This window comes from Mobula birostris, chromosome 2 (assembly GCF_030028105.1).
Source record: "Mobula birostris isolate sMobBir1 chromosome 2, sMobBir1.hap1, whole genome shotgun sequence".
NCBI lineage: Eukaryota > Metazoa > Chordata > Chondrichthyes > Myliobatiformes > Myliobatidae > Mobula > Mobula birostris.
Window position 1 is genome coordinate 68,364,569 of NC_092371.1, and position 16,455 is coordinate 68,381,023.

The 16,455-nt window shown below is 42.4% G+C and overlaps 1 protein-coding gene across 3 annotated transcripts in view; it reads left to right on the plus strand.

Annotated features, from left to right (window-relative positions):
- lama5 (laminin, alpha 5) overlaps positions 1-16,455 on the plus strand; it is a 374,262-nt gene that overhangs the window by 87,887 nt on the left and 269,920 nt on the right. For all 3 annotated transcript variants that reach the window (XM_072242339.1, XM_072242347.1, XM_072242358.1), the window contains one exon: positions 7,501-7,618. In XM_072242339.1, coding sequence (XP_072098440.1) covers positions 7,501-7,618 — 118 coding nt within the window. The remainder of the gene's footprint in view (positions 1-7,500; positions 7,619-16,455) is intronic.

Consider the following 16,455-nt stretch of genomic DNA (forward strand, 5'->3'; position numbering starts at 1 on the left):
TGGTGCAGAATTGACAATTTACATGGTCCAATGTTACAGCTGTGATAAACCACACCAAATTAAGTAAAGTTCCACATTCTAATTCAAGAATAGGGCACCAAAAACTGGAGGGCATGTGGGTTTAAGGTGAGAGGGGGAACGACATGAGGGGTAACTACTTTATGCAGAAGGTGGTGTATATAAGGGTTTCAGAGGTTACGTGAAGAAGGCAGGAGAACGGGGTTGAAAGGGAAAATAATCAAATAGCAGTGCAGGCTCTAAGGGTGAATTCTGCTACTAGGCCTTGTGGCCTTGCTGACGGGGCTGCCGGAGAAGGTAATTGAAGTAGGTACAATAAGGCACCTACAAGATATTTGGTTAACTACATGGAAAGGGAAGGTTCAGAGGGATATGGACCAAACCGGACTAGCTTAGGTTGGCATCTGGGTCAGCATGGATGAGTTGGGCTGAATGGCCTGTTTCTGTGCTGTATTGCTGAGTCTTTTTCATTTGTGTGTGGGGAGAAAAAAACCCAATGAGAAGTGTAGCAATGCACATCAAAGTATTGTGAGGGGACGTTCTGCCAACTTGCAGATGCACAGTCGGGCAGTTGGAACATGTTGACAGAAGTGAGGCTTTCAGACTACGTTACTCTGTGACCCATCAATGGAACCTCACTGAGCAAGGATTTGAGACGCATGTGCGATGCGCTGTTTTCCTCTTGCGGATACGTGCCCTCTTCTTGTGGCCGTGCTGATGTGGGTATAGTTTTGAACACTGAGCTGTGTGTTTCGGCTGTTGGAGATGAATGCTCGGATTGTTAGAGGCTGACTACTTCACAGTTTGCAGTGAATTTGTTTTCTGTTCAAGATGTGAGGCATTCAAATCGCTTTACTACAGTAACTAAGAATTCCATTGCTTACTTTGCTAATGCAGAGGTGCTCTATTATGAGTTACAATTCCTTTTGTCAGTAATGAATAGGAGTTTGTCGCCACTTGTGGATGCTGGAGTGTAATTCGTTTTGAATTTAAATTCATTGTGAAACGATGGTGTGGTTGTTATGCCTCTTGTGACTGTAATCTTTGATTGTAGTCCTTTGTGTGCATAGCCTCAGAGTGCGAGAGACCAGGCTGCACTTAAAGGAAACAAACTGGAGGTTAACCACCCATTGTGTATTTCCCTTTGAAAACAGCCAGTCTCTAAATAGGCAGTAAATCTTCTGAAGAGTCTGCTTTAGAAATGGCAGGTGTTGGGTTTAGCAGTCACTGAACCCCTTGCTGCGTTTGTTGAGGTATGAGAAACATACAAGCTGGGGTCAAATACTCCAAACCACACAACGGCTTGGACTTTGTGGTCACCAGGGAGGACCAGTGGGGCTGCTTGATATGTTTACTGCCACCCATGTGTTGGTTAAAACTTAGATATCAGTTTGGTTTCCAGAGCTGGTTTCTTGTACTGTGCGACCTTCAAGGGGTCTGTGAGATATGTGGGCAGCACAAGCGTGGAAGTGGCCAATCAGATACTCACTGAGACATGGAATTTAAACCAAAATGTACAAATTGGACTATTTAATTATGTTTGGATAATGATAGAATAATGAATAATAGAATAATGGGATTGGGAGATAATGGGAGAACTTTAATTCTCTCAAGACCTTTAACAATGAATTTGAATCAGATTCAGGATTAATATCATCGACATATCTAATGAAATTTGTTGTTTTTCTGGCAGCAATATAATGCAATGCCAAATAAAAACTGAATTACAGTAAGTGTGTGTAAATAGTGAGGTAGTGATCGTGGGTTCAATGTCCATTCGGTAATTGGATGGCAGAGGGGAAGAAGCTGTTTCTGAATCATTGAGTGTGTGCCTTCAGGCTCCTGTACCTCCTTCCTGAAGGTAGCAAAAAGAAGAGGGCATGTCCTGGATGGTGGAGCTCTTTAATGACAGATGTCATCATTAAAATAAAAATCAATGTTAAGCAGAATTTACAATCTGAAGGTTAGATTTTCTTTCCACTGAATGTTTACTGCTGCGTTTAGCGACTAACTAGAGACAGCTTTAGCAACTTCCTTGAGGGAGAGTCTACCGGTTATATATTTTATCAGACAGGATCCTCAGGATTTCCTTATTAAAGTGTGCTCCCGCAGTCATCAGAATTTACTTTCTGTTGCACTCTATAGAAATGATTGATGATCTTGGCCACATGCTGTTTCTCCAACAAAATCCAGGTCATTAAAACAACAGGAACTCGCTCAGCTTTTTTTTCCTGGTTCCCTGGCATTAAATTTAGGTACAGCCAATACTTAGCTACGTGCAGCAATCTCGGTGTGATTCCCGCCACTGTCTGTAAGGAGTTTATGTTCTCCCTGTGACCAAGTGGGTTTCCTCCGGATGCCCTGGTTTCCTCACCATTGAGTGAGTAGGTTAATTGGTTGTTTAGGTGGCGTGGGCCCAGTGGGCTGGAAGAATTTAAAAATTTAAACAAAGGCTTGTGATTACACAATGGCGAAGGTTGTCCCTAAGTGCTAAGTTCCATATTTGAAATGGAGCTTCCATTGTAACGTGGGCAGATCAGCAGCCATTTTGCACACAGCAAGCTCTTATGGTGGTGGTACTGCTAATCACCACATCTACAGGAGAAATGGGAGAGTCTCTCTTGTTTTCATTCCATTATAAGACCAGAGCCCTGTAAATAGGTATACTGTGGTGCTCGAAAGTTTGTGAACCCTGTAGAATTTTCTCTATTTCTGCATAAATATGATCTAAAATGTGATTAGATCTACACATAAGACCTAAAACTATATAGAACCCAATTAAATAAATACCACAAAAAATTATACTTTTTTGTTTATTTATTGAGAAAAATGACCCAATATTACATGTATTTGTTGGGAAAAGTCTGTGAACCTCTGCGGTAATGCCTTCTACAAAAGCTATTTGGAATCGGGTGTTCGAGTCAATGAGATCAGAATGGAGTAGTGGGTTGTAGAGGTGCCTTGCCCTATAAAAAAAGACACACAAAGTCAGGTTACTGACAGAGCTTGCTCTTTTCAAGAAAGATCTGTTTCTGTGCACCATGCCTTGATCAAGACAACTTTCAGAGGACCTTAGAAGAAGAATTGTAGAAATGCATCCTGGATAAGTCTACAAAAGCATTTCTAAAGATCTGAGTGTTTATTGGTCCACAGTAAGAGAAATTGTTTACAAATTGAGCAAAGTACTATGCAACACACATCAAAGTTGCTGGTGAACGCAGCAGGCCAGGCAGCATCTGTAGGAAGAGGTGCAGTCGACGTTTCAGGCTGAGACCCTTAGTCCTGACGAAGGGTCTCGGCCTGAAACGTCGGCTGCACCTCTTCCTACAGATGCTGCCTGGCCTGCTGCGTTCACCAGCAACTTTGATGTGTGTTGCTTGAATTTCCAGCATCTGCAGAATTCCTGTTGTTTGAGCAAAGTGCTATTGCTACTCTCCCTAGGAGTGGATATCCTCAAGGCTCGCTCTACGAGCATGACATGCGATGCTGAAGGAGGCTAAAAAGAATACAAGGGTAACAGCAGAAGACGTGCAGAAATCTCTGGAATCTCTGTTCATGTGTCTACTATTTAAAAAAAGTACTGAACAAGAATGATGTTCATGGAAGGACACGACAGAGGAAATCACTGCTCTCCAAGTAAAGCATTGCTGCATGGTTGGTAAAGAATTAGTAAAAAGAAAAGGGCCCATTCTAATTAAACAGTCAAATGTGCACAAGTTGGAGCTCACCTTGAACGTCTCTGTCAGTCACGCACTGGGCCCTCGGTCAACGTGAAAGCACACACCACCTTCAAATGTCACTTGCAATCCATCTCGAGCAAACTGGTCTCCCACTGGACTGTATGCTACAACCAGTTCTCCCCAGCATCTTTACCCTTCATCTCCTCTTGAACAAAAGCCCTAACCCAATCTTATTGTCCCTCACAAAGAAAAGCTTCCAGCTAATTGGATGGCACACATTCCACATCATCCCTTATCTTCATCATTAACCCAAACAGGCAGAAAGCAGAACAAACAGCTCTTACAGAGCTGCTAAATGAAGTACCTACAGCATAACAGTAAAGATGTGAACCAGGGCACTATAGAGGGAAAATGCTACGGTACACCAAAACCTTATCCCAGCTGTGAAGTGTGGTGGAAGGAGCATCACGGTTTGGGGCTGCTTTGTTGCCTTGGAGTCTGGACAGTCTTTCAAAGGTCGAGAGAACAACAATTTTAAAATTTTATCAAGACATTTTACAGGAGAACGTCAGGGTAGCAGTCCGTCACCTGAAGCTCAATAGAAGTTGGATAATGCAACAAGATAATGATCTGAAAGACAAGAGTAAATCAACAACAGTATGTTTTAAAAAGAAGAAAATTCATGTTATGGAATGGCCGAGTCAAAGTCCTGACCTTGATCCTATAGAAATGCTGTGGAAGGACCTGAAGCAAGCAGCTCATGCAAGGAAGCCCGCAGCATCCCAGAGTTGAAGAGGTTTTGTAAGGAGGAATGGCCTAAAGTTCTTCAAAGCCGGTGTGCAGGACTGACCAACAGTTACTGGCAAAGTTATTGCTGTACAAAAGGATCACCACCAGTTACTGAAAGCAAAGGTTCACATATGTTTTCCAACAAATTCATATAATATTAGATCATTTTTCTCAATACATAAATGAACAAATATGATGTTTTTTGTGTTATTTTCTCTATCTAGTTTCAGGGCTTGCATGAAGACCTGATCACATTTTAGGTCATATTTATGCAGAAATAGAGAAAATTGTACAGTGTTCACTATTTTTCTAGCACTACTGTAATGGATAGATACTTGATCCCGAAGGAAATTACAGTGTCACAGTAGCATTAAGAGTGCACCAATATACAAATATTAAACAAGAAGTAAGAAAGAATAAAGAAGTTACCTCAGTCAAATGGTCTTAACAGGAGGGTGTCATTACCTCCCTGGCTATAGGTTGACTCATTATAGAGTCTAATGGCCAAGGGTAAGAATGACATCACGTGGCACTCTTTGGAGCAGTGCAGTTGCCTTAGTCTATTACTAAAAGTGCTCCTCTGTTCAGCCAAGGTGGCATGCAGAGGGTGAGAAACATTGTCTAGAATTGCCAGGATTTTCCGTAGAGTCCTTTGTTCTACCACAGCCTCCTGTGTGTCCAGTTTGACTCCTCTAACAGAGCCAGCCTTTCTAATCAGTTTATTGAGCCTGTTGGCATCACCTGTGTTGATGCCATTGCCCTAGCACACCACTGCATAGAAGATTGTACTGGTAACAACAGACTGCTAGAACATGTGAAGGAGAGGCTTGTATACTTCCAAGGACCCCAGTCTCCTCAGGAAGTAGAGATGACTCTGGCCCTTGTACATATCCTCTGTGTTGGTGCTCCACTCGTCTGTCATCCAGCCGCACCCCAGGTACTTACAGGTCCTCACCACATCCTCGTCCTCACCCTCAATAGTAAGAGGGAGCAGTGCAGGCTTGGTCTTTCTAAAGTCCATCACCATTTCCTTTGTTGAGTCCTCCACCAGGTATGGACAATAAAAAAAATTCTGATCAAATCTTTGAAGATTCCTGTTTATTAGCGCAGTTACACTCATATTATGTTCTTCAATGTACTGGTACTGTTAGTTTCCTTGAAGCTTGCTTGGAGTCCTTCTGGGAGTTTGTTTTATTTGTTTAGAGATAGCAACATGATAACAGGCCAATCCTGCCCAGTGAACTGCATCACTCAATAACACCCATGAGATGAATTAATGTACTGATCTGTACATGTTTGGTATGTGAGAGGAAACCCACCCGGTCCCGTGGAGAACGTACAAACTCCTTACAGGCAAGAGCAGGAATTGAACCCAGGTCGCTGCCGTTGTAATAGTGTTACCCAAGCTCTGCGCTACTGTGCTGGCCCAACTTGAGTTGGGTTGGTTTGTCAGGGGCTGAGGCTGCCTTTGCAGCAGAAGCATCCCAGAGTCATAGAGAACTACAGTGCAGAAACAGGCCCTTCAGTCCATCTAGTCTGTGTCAAACCATTCTCTTAGTCCCATGAATTTGCACCTGGCAGCCTTCCATAGCCCCTCATCCATGTACCTATTATCTTAAGTGTCGAAATAGAACTCTCGTTGGAAGCTCATTCTACACTTGCACGACCCTCTGAGTGAAGACATATCCTCCCTCATGTTCCCCTTAAATATTTCACCATTCACCCTTAACCTGTGACCTTCAGTTCTAAAAGAGGTGTGAGGATATGGGCTTGCTGTGCATTCTCTGTGCATCTGGACCAAAGGTGCAGTAAATCACCATGGAAACTAGTGCAGATGAGTCAAAGTTATTAAAAGAAAAGTTAAAGTTTTTAAAAAAGCTGCTGAACTAAGTTAAATTCATTATAAAGATGGCGCCAGTGAACAACAGAACCAACGGCGTCGTCCTGCGGGCAGTTTGTGTAACTGTTTCTTTTACTACTTCTTCCAAATGTTATTCTACTACTAATCTGTGTGTAATTGGAACCTGTGATTTACATTTTGATGGTGTGTTTTTCGGCTAACTGAGTGATCTGGTGCTTTGCTGTCTCTGAGGGGGTTTGGCAAGATTTGGAGCGGAGTGTGTGGCCTGGAAGCCTGCAAGCCCATGATTAACCTCATTGCTTCTCTCCATTTGAGACATTGAGCAAAGTTGAAGTCAACGAGGATGAGAGCGGAGAATGGGCTGGTTTTTGGCGCCGTCTGCCTGCATTTCACCGGTTTTCCTCTCCCTCTTGCGAATTGCTCTTGGAGGAAAGCGCAGTAGCCTTGGGACCCATGTTGTAAGGGTTGATTGGTGAGCCTTATCACAGGGAAATTTGCAACGACCAATTAACCTATCAACCGGTACATCTTTGGAGTGGGAGGAAACCAGAGCACTGGGAGGAAAAAATGCAGTCACGGGAAGAACATACAAACTTCTTACAGGCAGTGGCAGGAACTTCTGTGGACAACATGAGGTTCATGTTGCATGTGTTTGTGGATTCTAGTTGCTCTTGCTGTTTTTTGTGTGGTTTGATTGGGGCGATCGATGCAGACTAGTGGACTTCTACGAAGGATGGCTCTAGGGCCTGCAGTGGGCTTGCAGTGCAGCACTGAACTAAACTAAACTGAATACTACTGGACTCCTGGTTTGGCAGTCTATATGTTGTTCACACGTTTTTTAACTGTTTGTACAATTTATTTGTTTTTCTCTCGTTGAATGTTTTCTTGAATAGGTTCCATGGTGTTTCAGTGTTTCTTTGCCGGTGGGAGGGCGAATCACCAAGTTGAATTCTGTATACATACTTCGATAGTAAATGTATCTTGAATCTTTAAATAATTTAGGGCTGCAAGGAGCATCTAGGTTGAGTATTCAGACTCGGGATTGTTTGTCCATCTTGCAACATGTTCAGTTTTCCAATTGTTCAAATGAATGGATCGATGGTCCTTGATGCCAGAACTTGTGCATTTAACTTTTTGATCTTCCTTTTGCAGCTGTTCCACGTGGCTTACGTCCTCATCAAGTTTGCAAATTCTCCACGGCCAGACCTTTGGGTGCTTGAGCGGTCTACAGACTTTGGAGAGAGCTACCTCCCCTGGCAGTATTTTGCCTGTAAGTACAATCCTGGAGAGTGTAGAGAAAGCGTTGCTATCAAAGGTATAATTTTTGTAGACCCGTTCATTAAAATCTATGGAATATGAGCCAATGCACATTCTGGTAAATAATGCACTCATCAGAAGCTACTCTGTTCCTGGAGAGCTCACTTCATCTCTGCTTGCTTACTGCCCATTACGCTGCTGATGTTTAGGGCCGCAATGAACGTCCTCTATTTTTGGTGATGTTTAGGGCTTCCATCATCATGTCAGTCGCTTCTGCTTGGTTTTCACTACTGCCAGTCACACAAGTCCTCGGTGGAGACTCAGGAATACTGTTACACTCAGATGTAGAAGGATTCTTCATTGTTTTCATAACAATTTTGTTTTACCAGTTAGGGTTGTTAGCCCTGAGCTGAACCCCCTGAACCTGGAAGACCAGACCAGTGGACCACTCTTAGTCTGTCCACTACCCTTTGACCTGTTTAGTATAGGTGACCCTACCAAGAGCCAAAGCATAAAGCCCTGACTTAAACCAGCATGGCTCTCTGGATCATTGAGGCATGCAAGCCTTCAAACCCCGACATGCTTGTGGTCCTCTTGGAGGTTCAGCTCTGCACACACATGTATATTGTTCGTCCATCGACAACGTCGATGAGAACCTCGACACCATTATGACGATGTCGAGACTAGCGTGTGATTTGGATTTAAGTGAGGGAGAGTTGCACAGTGTCAGCCTCACTGTCTCGTCTTCTGTGTCTTGTCCTGCTCTACACGTTCCACAACGCTTGCAGAGACCGCCTTCTTGACCGTTGGACCTTCCATTGGTCTCGTCTGCTCAATCCGCCAGAGTCTGTCTTCACATGCTGAGATAGACAACTCCCTATCTCACCAAGGGTTTGAGACCTGTCAGCTACCCTCACCTGGTTTAGCTGGCTTGTGGAAGCCGTTGCCTGGGGTGTGGCCGCTGTCGCATGCAAACAGCTACGGGGAGCCACAGGTGAGAGCTGAGTGCCAGGTGGGGACCAAAGGTGGGCTAACCACCTTGAAAAGGACGTGACATGTTCCCCAACTAGAGGTGCTACCCCTCCCTGACACCCCATACACACATGTAACCTGCATCTGGTTGTGTGTTTTGCAGTGGAAATTGAGGTATATTGAAATAGGCATAAAATAAATGCAAGCAATCGCAATTTAGCAGTGAGGTGCACCATTCTCAGACACACCACAAAATTCAGGAGGCCATTCTTTTTTTAGGTCCTATCTGGATACATGTTAGGTACCTAGAATTTGGAAACTGGGGACTAGATCCTTTTGAAAATCCCTGCTGATGAGCCTCAGACTTGGAGTGCTGTGAATACTTTGACCCCTGCAGGCACTGGCACACTTTTAAAAGTTGGACACACTTTCAGTGATGACTTAAAATGAAGAAAATGTAGAAATATGCAGAGTCTACTCTGAGCCCCTTACCCTATTCTCCACAGGACTGGCAACCCTCCTGGGCTGCACTGGAGAATCGGAATTAAGCATTTATCTCCATCATCCTTCTCAGCTGAACCATAGATCAAAATCATGATGGTGATAAAATATTTTCAATTTTTTTCTTTCATTACTAATAAATGTTGATCATAAGAATAGTGGTTGGCTAATCATGGAGAATCATCCAATTGGCTAAGATATTATTTGTTTGCTGTCCAATCAGGAAGTGGGTGTGCTCAAAGAATTGACATGTCGTTTGTTTGCCTGTAGCTCGTGTGATATAATTGCCATGATTAATTTAGACCATGCTCTCCTCAAGAGTTGGTCATGGGCTTGTCAATGGGTTCCACAATGAGAAAAGAACACAGGTATCTACAGCTGGGAGATCTGATTTATAATGAGGTGCCAAGCTCAAATTTAGTAAATTCTTGATAGAACATAGATATTACAGCTTTGGACAAGCCATTTGCCCCCATGACATTGTGCCGATCTTAATTTATACTAAAAGTCCTCCCATCCATATTCCTCCATTCCTTTCATATTCATGTGTTTATTTCAAAGCCTCTTAAATGCCACCAGTTGTCTGTTTCCACCCACCCCAGACATTGGTTATTATCTGTGTTAAAAAAAAAATGCATCTCACATCACCTTCAAAGCAAACCCTCTGGTTTTTGACATTTCTAACGTGGGTAAAAGATCTGAATGTCTATCTATGCCTCATGTAATCTTAAAAATCTCTATTTTTCCTTTAACCTCTGACATGAGAGAGAGCGACCAAAATTTGTTCAATCTTTCCTTGTATCTTATTCCCTCTGATCCATTCGGCATCCTGGTATGCTTCTTCTGTCCCTTCTCCATAGTCACACAGCCACGCACAAGGCCACACTGACTTACACTGCTGGCCATGCCTTTCGAAATGTGCATGAATTCTATTTCTCAATATCCTCTCCAGTAGCTTCCCTGCCATTGATTGACATGAGGCTCACTGGCCTATAATTACCTGGATTCTCCCTGCTGAACAAAGATGCATCATTTGCTACACTCCAGTCTCCTGGGACCTTGCCTGTTGCTAGTGAAAATACAAAGATCTTCATCAAATCCCCAGCCATCTCCTCACTTGATTCTTTCAGTATTCTCTGATACATGCCTTCAGGCCCTGGGGACTTAAGTAAATTAACGCATTTCAGAAGACAAGTCTCGCCCCCATTGTTGATGTGTCGGTTCTCGCTTCGTGTTATGTGCTTCCTCGATGCAGGTTCCTCTCCATTAACCTGAAACGTTTTGCTGTTGGGTTGGCTGTTTCATTGTTGCCTCTTGCAGCATTATAATGAGCCTAGATTCATAGAGTTAATTCATAGAGCACAAAACAGGCCTTTCAGCCCAATTTGTCAATGCTGCCCAAGATGCTTATCTATGGTAATCCCACTTGGCCCATATTCCTCTATACTTTTCCAATCCTTCCACCTGTCCAAATATCTTTTAGATATTATAATTGTGCCTGCCTCTGGCAGCTCATTTCATATACCCCCCATTCGCTTTCTGAGAGAACTTGCCCCTCAGATCTGCATTTAAACCTCTCCCCTTAAAAATCAAAATAAAACTGCGGATGTTAGAAATCTGAAACAGAAAATTCTGGAAACATTTGACAGGTCAGGTGGAAAGCGAACTCGAGTTAATGTTTAAGATTAGAACTTGCACCGATCTGCTTTGAGTGTGAGCTGGGGTTAATAAGGATTTAGCCAGCGTTCGTTTCTTTTACTTCATAAAGACCCGACCAAATTCAAATTTAATTAAGTACAAATGCAGACGTTGGCAATGATTTTTATTTTGCCTCAATGTCTATTATTTTGTGTTGGTTTCCTTTATTTCAACAAATATGGCTTATTCATAATATACAATCAGTGCAAGTGCTTTGGTACATTCATTATACTGGTTGGCATGTGGCCAAGTGGTTAAGGCATTCATGTAGTGATTTGAAGGTTGCTAGTTCAAGCCTTGACTGAGGCAGTGTGTGTGTCCTTGAGCGAGGCACTTAACCACACATTGCTCTGCAACAACACCTGTGCCAAGCTGTATGGGTCCTAATGCCCTTCCCTTGGACAACGTTGGTGGCGTAGAGAGGGGAGACTTGCAGCATGGGCAACTGCTGGTCTTCCATACAACCTTGCTCAGGCCTGCGCCCTGGAAACCTTCCAAGGCACAAATCTGTGGTCTCATGAGACTAACAGATGCCTATATAATATACCTTCAATTCATTTACAATATGTCAACACCACTCACGTTTCCTCCTCACATATTGCACCCATGAAGTGTTAGGATGTCACATCCTAATGATGCAAGGTCCATGCATCAGAACCCTAGACTGTGGTCCTTCCCAACACAGCCTCTGGTGGTTACACCAAGCTTCAGTGCATCCCTCAGCATGTAACCCCACACCCTGGAATGTGCCAGTTAACAGCATTCACTTGCTTTCAGCTCCTTGCATTCAAGTGCAAAGAGATACCTAACCGACTTCATTATGGATTCTTTGAGAAGTGAACAGGCCCAGAATTCTTTGGTGATATTCACATTGCTATTCCCAATCTGACTCTCACCCAAGTTCAGTATCTTGGGTTGTGCATTGAAACAAACATCGGATGTTTGAACTGGATTGGGACAAATCTTCCAGCTGCAATTGGTTTGTCTCAATGAGCAACCCAGGATATGGTCCTTGGGTGTGAGTCAGATTGGGGATAGCAGGGTGACTATCACCAAAGAATTCTGGGCTTGTACTCTTCTCAAAGGTGCCATAATAAAGTTGGTTAGATGTCTCTTTGAGCTTGAATGTTACAGTAAGGTTCTGCTTTAAAGTGTAATAGCCTAGACTTCCTTGTCACTCATTGGTGAACAGCAAGAAATTCTATGGACCTGGTAATATTTGTGACATGAGTTTCCTCTTCTCCAGAGTCAGTTGCTCTTGGCCAGCAGCCAATCACATTTGGAAATTCCTTCAACCAGAAAGCAGTTGGCACAATTTATATATAAATATTTTAAACATTTCACAGAGAACCAAATAAAGGTCACAACACCCACATAAGATCTATCTGAAGCTGAGTGTCTTGTATACTTTAAAATAACAAAGTGCTCTAAATGGTTTTATGATCTAAGTACATAAAATAAGTTGGTTTGGGTACATATATAAATTATTTAGGTGCTATTCATAACTTAGATCACGGCTTTTAAAACTAATTGTCCATTCATGTAACATTTTCCAGTGATATTTGTATCTAACGTGAAACGTTAATCACCGAACCTCAATCATTAGTGATGTTTCCTTCATACTTCTGAATGTGGATGTCCAGGAGCTTTTTCATTGCTGTGAGATTCGGTTAAATGAATGTAGCATGGTCTCTGTGTTTCTCTTTAATAGAAGTTTATTACTCAAGGATCCTGCATATTAAATGGTGTGAATTGGGCCTTTGTGTCTTATTAGGACATCTATTTTTTTAAATACAGCACATCTTGTAATTGCGTGCCTGGGATCTCATATCTCCAATCTTACGAAATCAAACCATCGCTGGATGGGATGTAAATAATGAATTTCAGGTTAGACTGCGGTAACCTTGTTTGTGTCTGTGGCTGAGATATAAACTGGAGACATAAACATCTCCTGGATCCGGTTACATAAATATTTGCATTATTTGTTTTGCCATTAATATGGAGGAACTCAGCAGGTCAGGCAGCATCTATAGAAAGAAAATAAATAGAGTACAAGACCTTTCAGCAGGACTTATGAAGGTTCTCTGTGTATTTACTATTTAAGTAATATTTGAGTAAACGTGTATATATTGATTAAGCATTCATGTTTGTTTAAATAATTCATTACGGGCTATATGTATAAAATATGTGATTTGCATATGTCATCACACTATGTGATAGTGTGCACCTTGCTTAAAGTAAGCTTGAAGTTAGACCTGCATTTTGGACTCCTGTGCCTTCCTTTAAATTAGTTTAATGTCTTGAAGTTATAAAACATAATATTGGGAATGAGTTATTTTTAAAATGATCCTGTGACGGCTATCAGCCTGTTGAAGCACAGTGAGACATTCAAACTTAAAAGAAACTACAGCAAGGAATGGAGAGTAAAAAACGTGACCTAGTACGTGCAAACTGTTGAGTTAATAAAAAAGGAGGCAGTAAATGGAGGAATTTGTGGGTTCATAAAGAGTGAGTACCAGAGGATAATCATAAGGAAAGCAGAAAAGTAGACATGTTTGATTACACAAAAGATGGAATGTGTGTACTGAGCTAATTGAACAATATTTTGAAGCAAATGAAATAGCCAATGAGAAACGAGTACCAATGTTGCAGAGTTCATTAGGTTAAAAGGCATACAGTTTGCTTCAAAGTTTGCTCCATTTAAACCAGCAGAAATGAGTTTTGCAGGTATTGTCGAAGTAATGCAGGAACATTTAGAACCAAAACCATATCTGATTGCAGAACACTTTAGGTTTCATAAGCGGAGTCAAAAAGGAGGGGAATCTATCTCAGCATACATGGCTGAATTGAAGAGATTGAGCATGGTCAGATCGGTAATAGGCTTAATGATGCACTGAGAGATTGTTTAGCTTGTGGAATCTTACAAGAAAGCATTCAAAAATGGCTCCTTAATTGAAGCACAACTTACATTTAAAAGAGCAATTGAGATCGCTGTTTCAATGGAAACTGCAGAGAGACACCATTGTGCTGCTGTCAGGAATGGAAGTGAGCGTGAACAAAATTGCAGCATCTAAACAGAGACCAGCCCGGTTGCACAAATTATGTTACTGTTGTGGCAGGGGCTTTTAAATATTACACCAAAAATGCAGATTTGAAGGTGAAACTTGCAGAAAATGCAACAAAATAGGACACATGCAAAGAGCATGTTGGGCAGACAAAAATAAATGGTCTGCACAGGGAAGAGAAAAAGCTAAAAAGACATGTTGCAATTTCAAAAAGAGCACAAATCTACATGCTGCTGATGAAAAATTTGATATTGATGAGAGTGATGCAGGACTGAGTACCCATGAGATTTATAGTTTATGGCTTACTCCAGAAGTGAATGGCAAATTAATTAAAATGGAGTTGGACACTGGTTCTGCTGTATCAGTCATTCCACAAAATGAGTTTGAACGGCACATCAAAGATACTAAATAAGATAGACAGCTAAGAACATGCACAGGATAACTCCTGTGAGAATGACATTTGTATCAGTGAAGTACAACAACCAACAAGCCACATTGACCTGTTATGTAGTAAAAACATGAAGACAAGCATTGTGGACACATGATTGGCTGAGACAACCAAACTTGATTGGAGATCCATCCACTACTTGCACGCTGCATCCCCTGCAATGAAGCCAACTGAAAGCCAATTAAGAAAAGTACTGGATGATGCCACAACTGTCTCCACGTTGAACCCCATAAAACATTACCCCAAAGTGCACAAACAGGTGTTGGTGCTAACCTCTATGCCTCTGGTTAGAAAGTGTATTGAACCAAAGAAGGACCATGCTGCTCAGAGGAATCGTGAAAGTGACCAAAGCAGTGGTTTGACTACAACATATATTGTTGGCAACATGTCTGAGAAAGCTTCTGATGTGTATAATTATACATGCAAAGTATGTTTAATTATACATGCAAAGTATGGGTTGGTTTTAAGCTTGAAGAGAGTTCAAGGAGCTTCAGGAAAGTTGCAAGCGTTCAGCTTTTTTGAGTAAAAAGAACAAGACTCTGCTTTGCATATATTAAGGTTATTGCATAAACTTCAAGTGGGAGACAAAAAGCTGCTTGTAAAAGTAGACACAAAGATGGAAGGCCAAAAAGAAAGGAGTCAACAGAGATACAAAAACAGAAGATTCATCAGATGATGTGGATGCGGAAACCAAGAGGACAGATCAGATTGTGAAGGGAGCAACTGAAGGATTAATAAGAGAATACTCCAGTGAACAAAATGGACCTTCCCAAGATCAAGAAGCACAAACTAGAAACTGGCTGCATTCTCAGTTAACTCCTACAGCCACCATGGAGGAGGCCCCAGAACCTGAGAGTGTTTTCACAGTCACACATCTCAACTGCCAAGTAGAGTGACCTGCCCCTTGTTACGAAAGGCATTATCCAACAAGAGTAAGAGAGCCTTCACAGTGATTAAATCTTTAGGCCAGAATGGGACAGGTTAATATTTACTCTGCTGTGGATGTCTAGTTGTATTATGCGGTATACTGTGAATTTGTTGAAATGCATTCTCTATTGAGTTGGAGTTTGTAGCTAAGCAGGGAGGGGTTTTGTCTATTAAATATTTAATTAATATTTGCGTTATCTTGTGTGTGTGTGTGTGTATATATATATATATATATATATATACACACACACACACACACACACATACATATATATAAAATTAGTTATTAAGTGTTCTTGTTCATTTAAGTAACCCATTATGGGTTATATGTATAAATACCTGAATTGCATGTGTCATCATGCTACTACATGATACGTGTACGTCTCACTTAAAGTAAACACTGAGTTAGACTCCCTTGTCCATTCGTCCCCCCCCCATCCCTCCCCACTGATCTCCCTCCTGGCACTTATCCGTGTAAGCGGAACAAGTGCTACACATGCCCTTACACTTCCTCCCTTACCACCATTCAGGGCCCCAAACAGTCCTTCCAGGTGAGGCAACACTTCACCCGTGAGTCGACGGGGGTGATATACTGCGTCCGGTGCTCCCGATGTGGCCTTTTATATATTGGCGAGACCCGACACAGACTGGGAGACCGCTTTGCTGAACATCTACGCTCTGTCCGCCAGAGAAAGCAAGATCTCCCAGTGGCCACACATTTTAATTCCACATCCCATTCCCATTCTGACATGTCTATCCACGGCCTCCTCTACTGTAAAGACGAAGCCACACTCAGGTTGGAGGAACAACACCTTATATTCCGTCTGGGTAGCCTCCAACCTGATGGCATGAACATCGACTTCTCTAACTTCCGCTAGGCCCCACCTCCCCCTCGTAGCCCATCTGTTACTTTTATGCACACATTCTTTCTCTCACTCTCCTTTTTCTCCCTCTGTCTCTCTGAATATACCTCTTGCCCATCCTCTGGGTCCCCCCTCTCCTTGTCTTTCTTCCCGGACGTCCTGTCCCATGATCCTCTCGTATCCCCTTTTGCCTATCACCTGTCCAGCTCTTGCCTCTATCCCTCCCCCTCCTGTCTTCTCCTATCATTCTGGATCTCCCCCTCCCCCTCCAACTTTCAAATCCCTTACTCACTCTTCCTTCAGTTAGTCCTGACGAAGGGTCTTGGCCTGAAACGTCGACTGCACCTCTTCCTACAGATGCTGCCTGGCCTGCTGC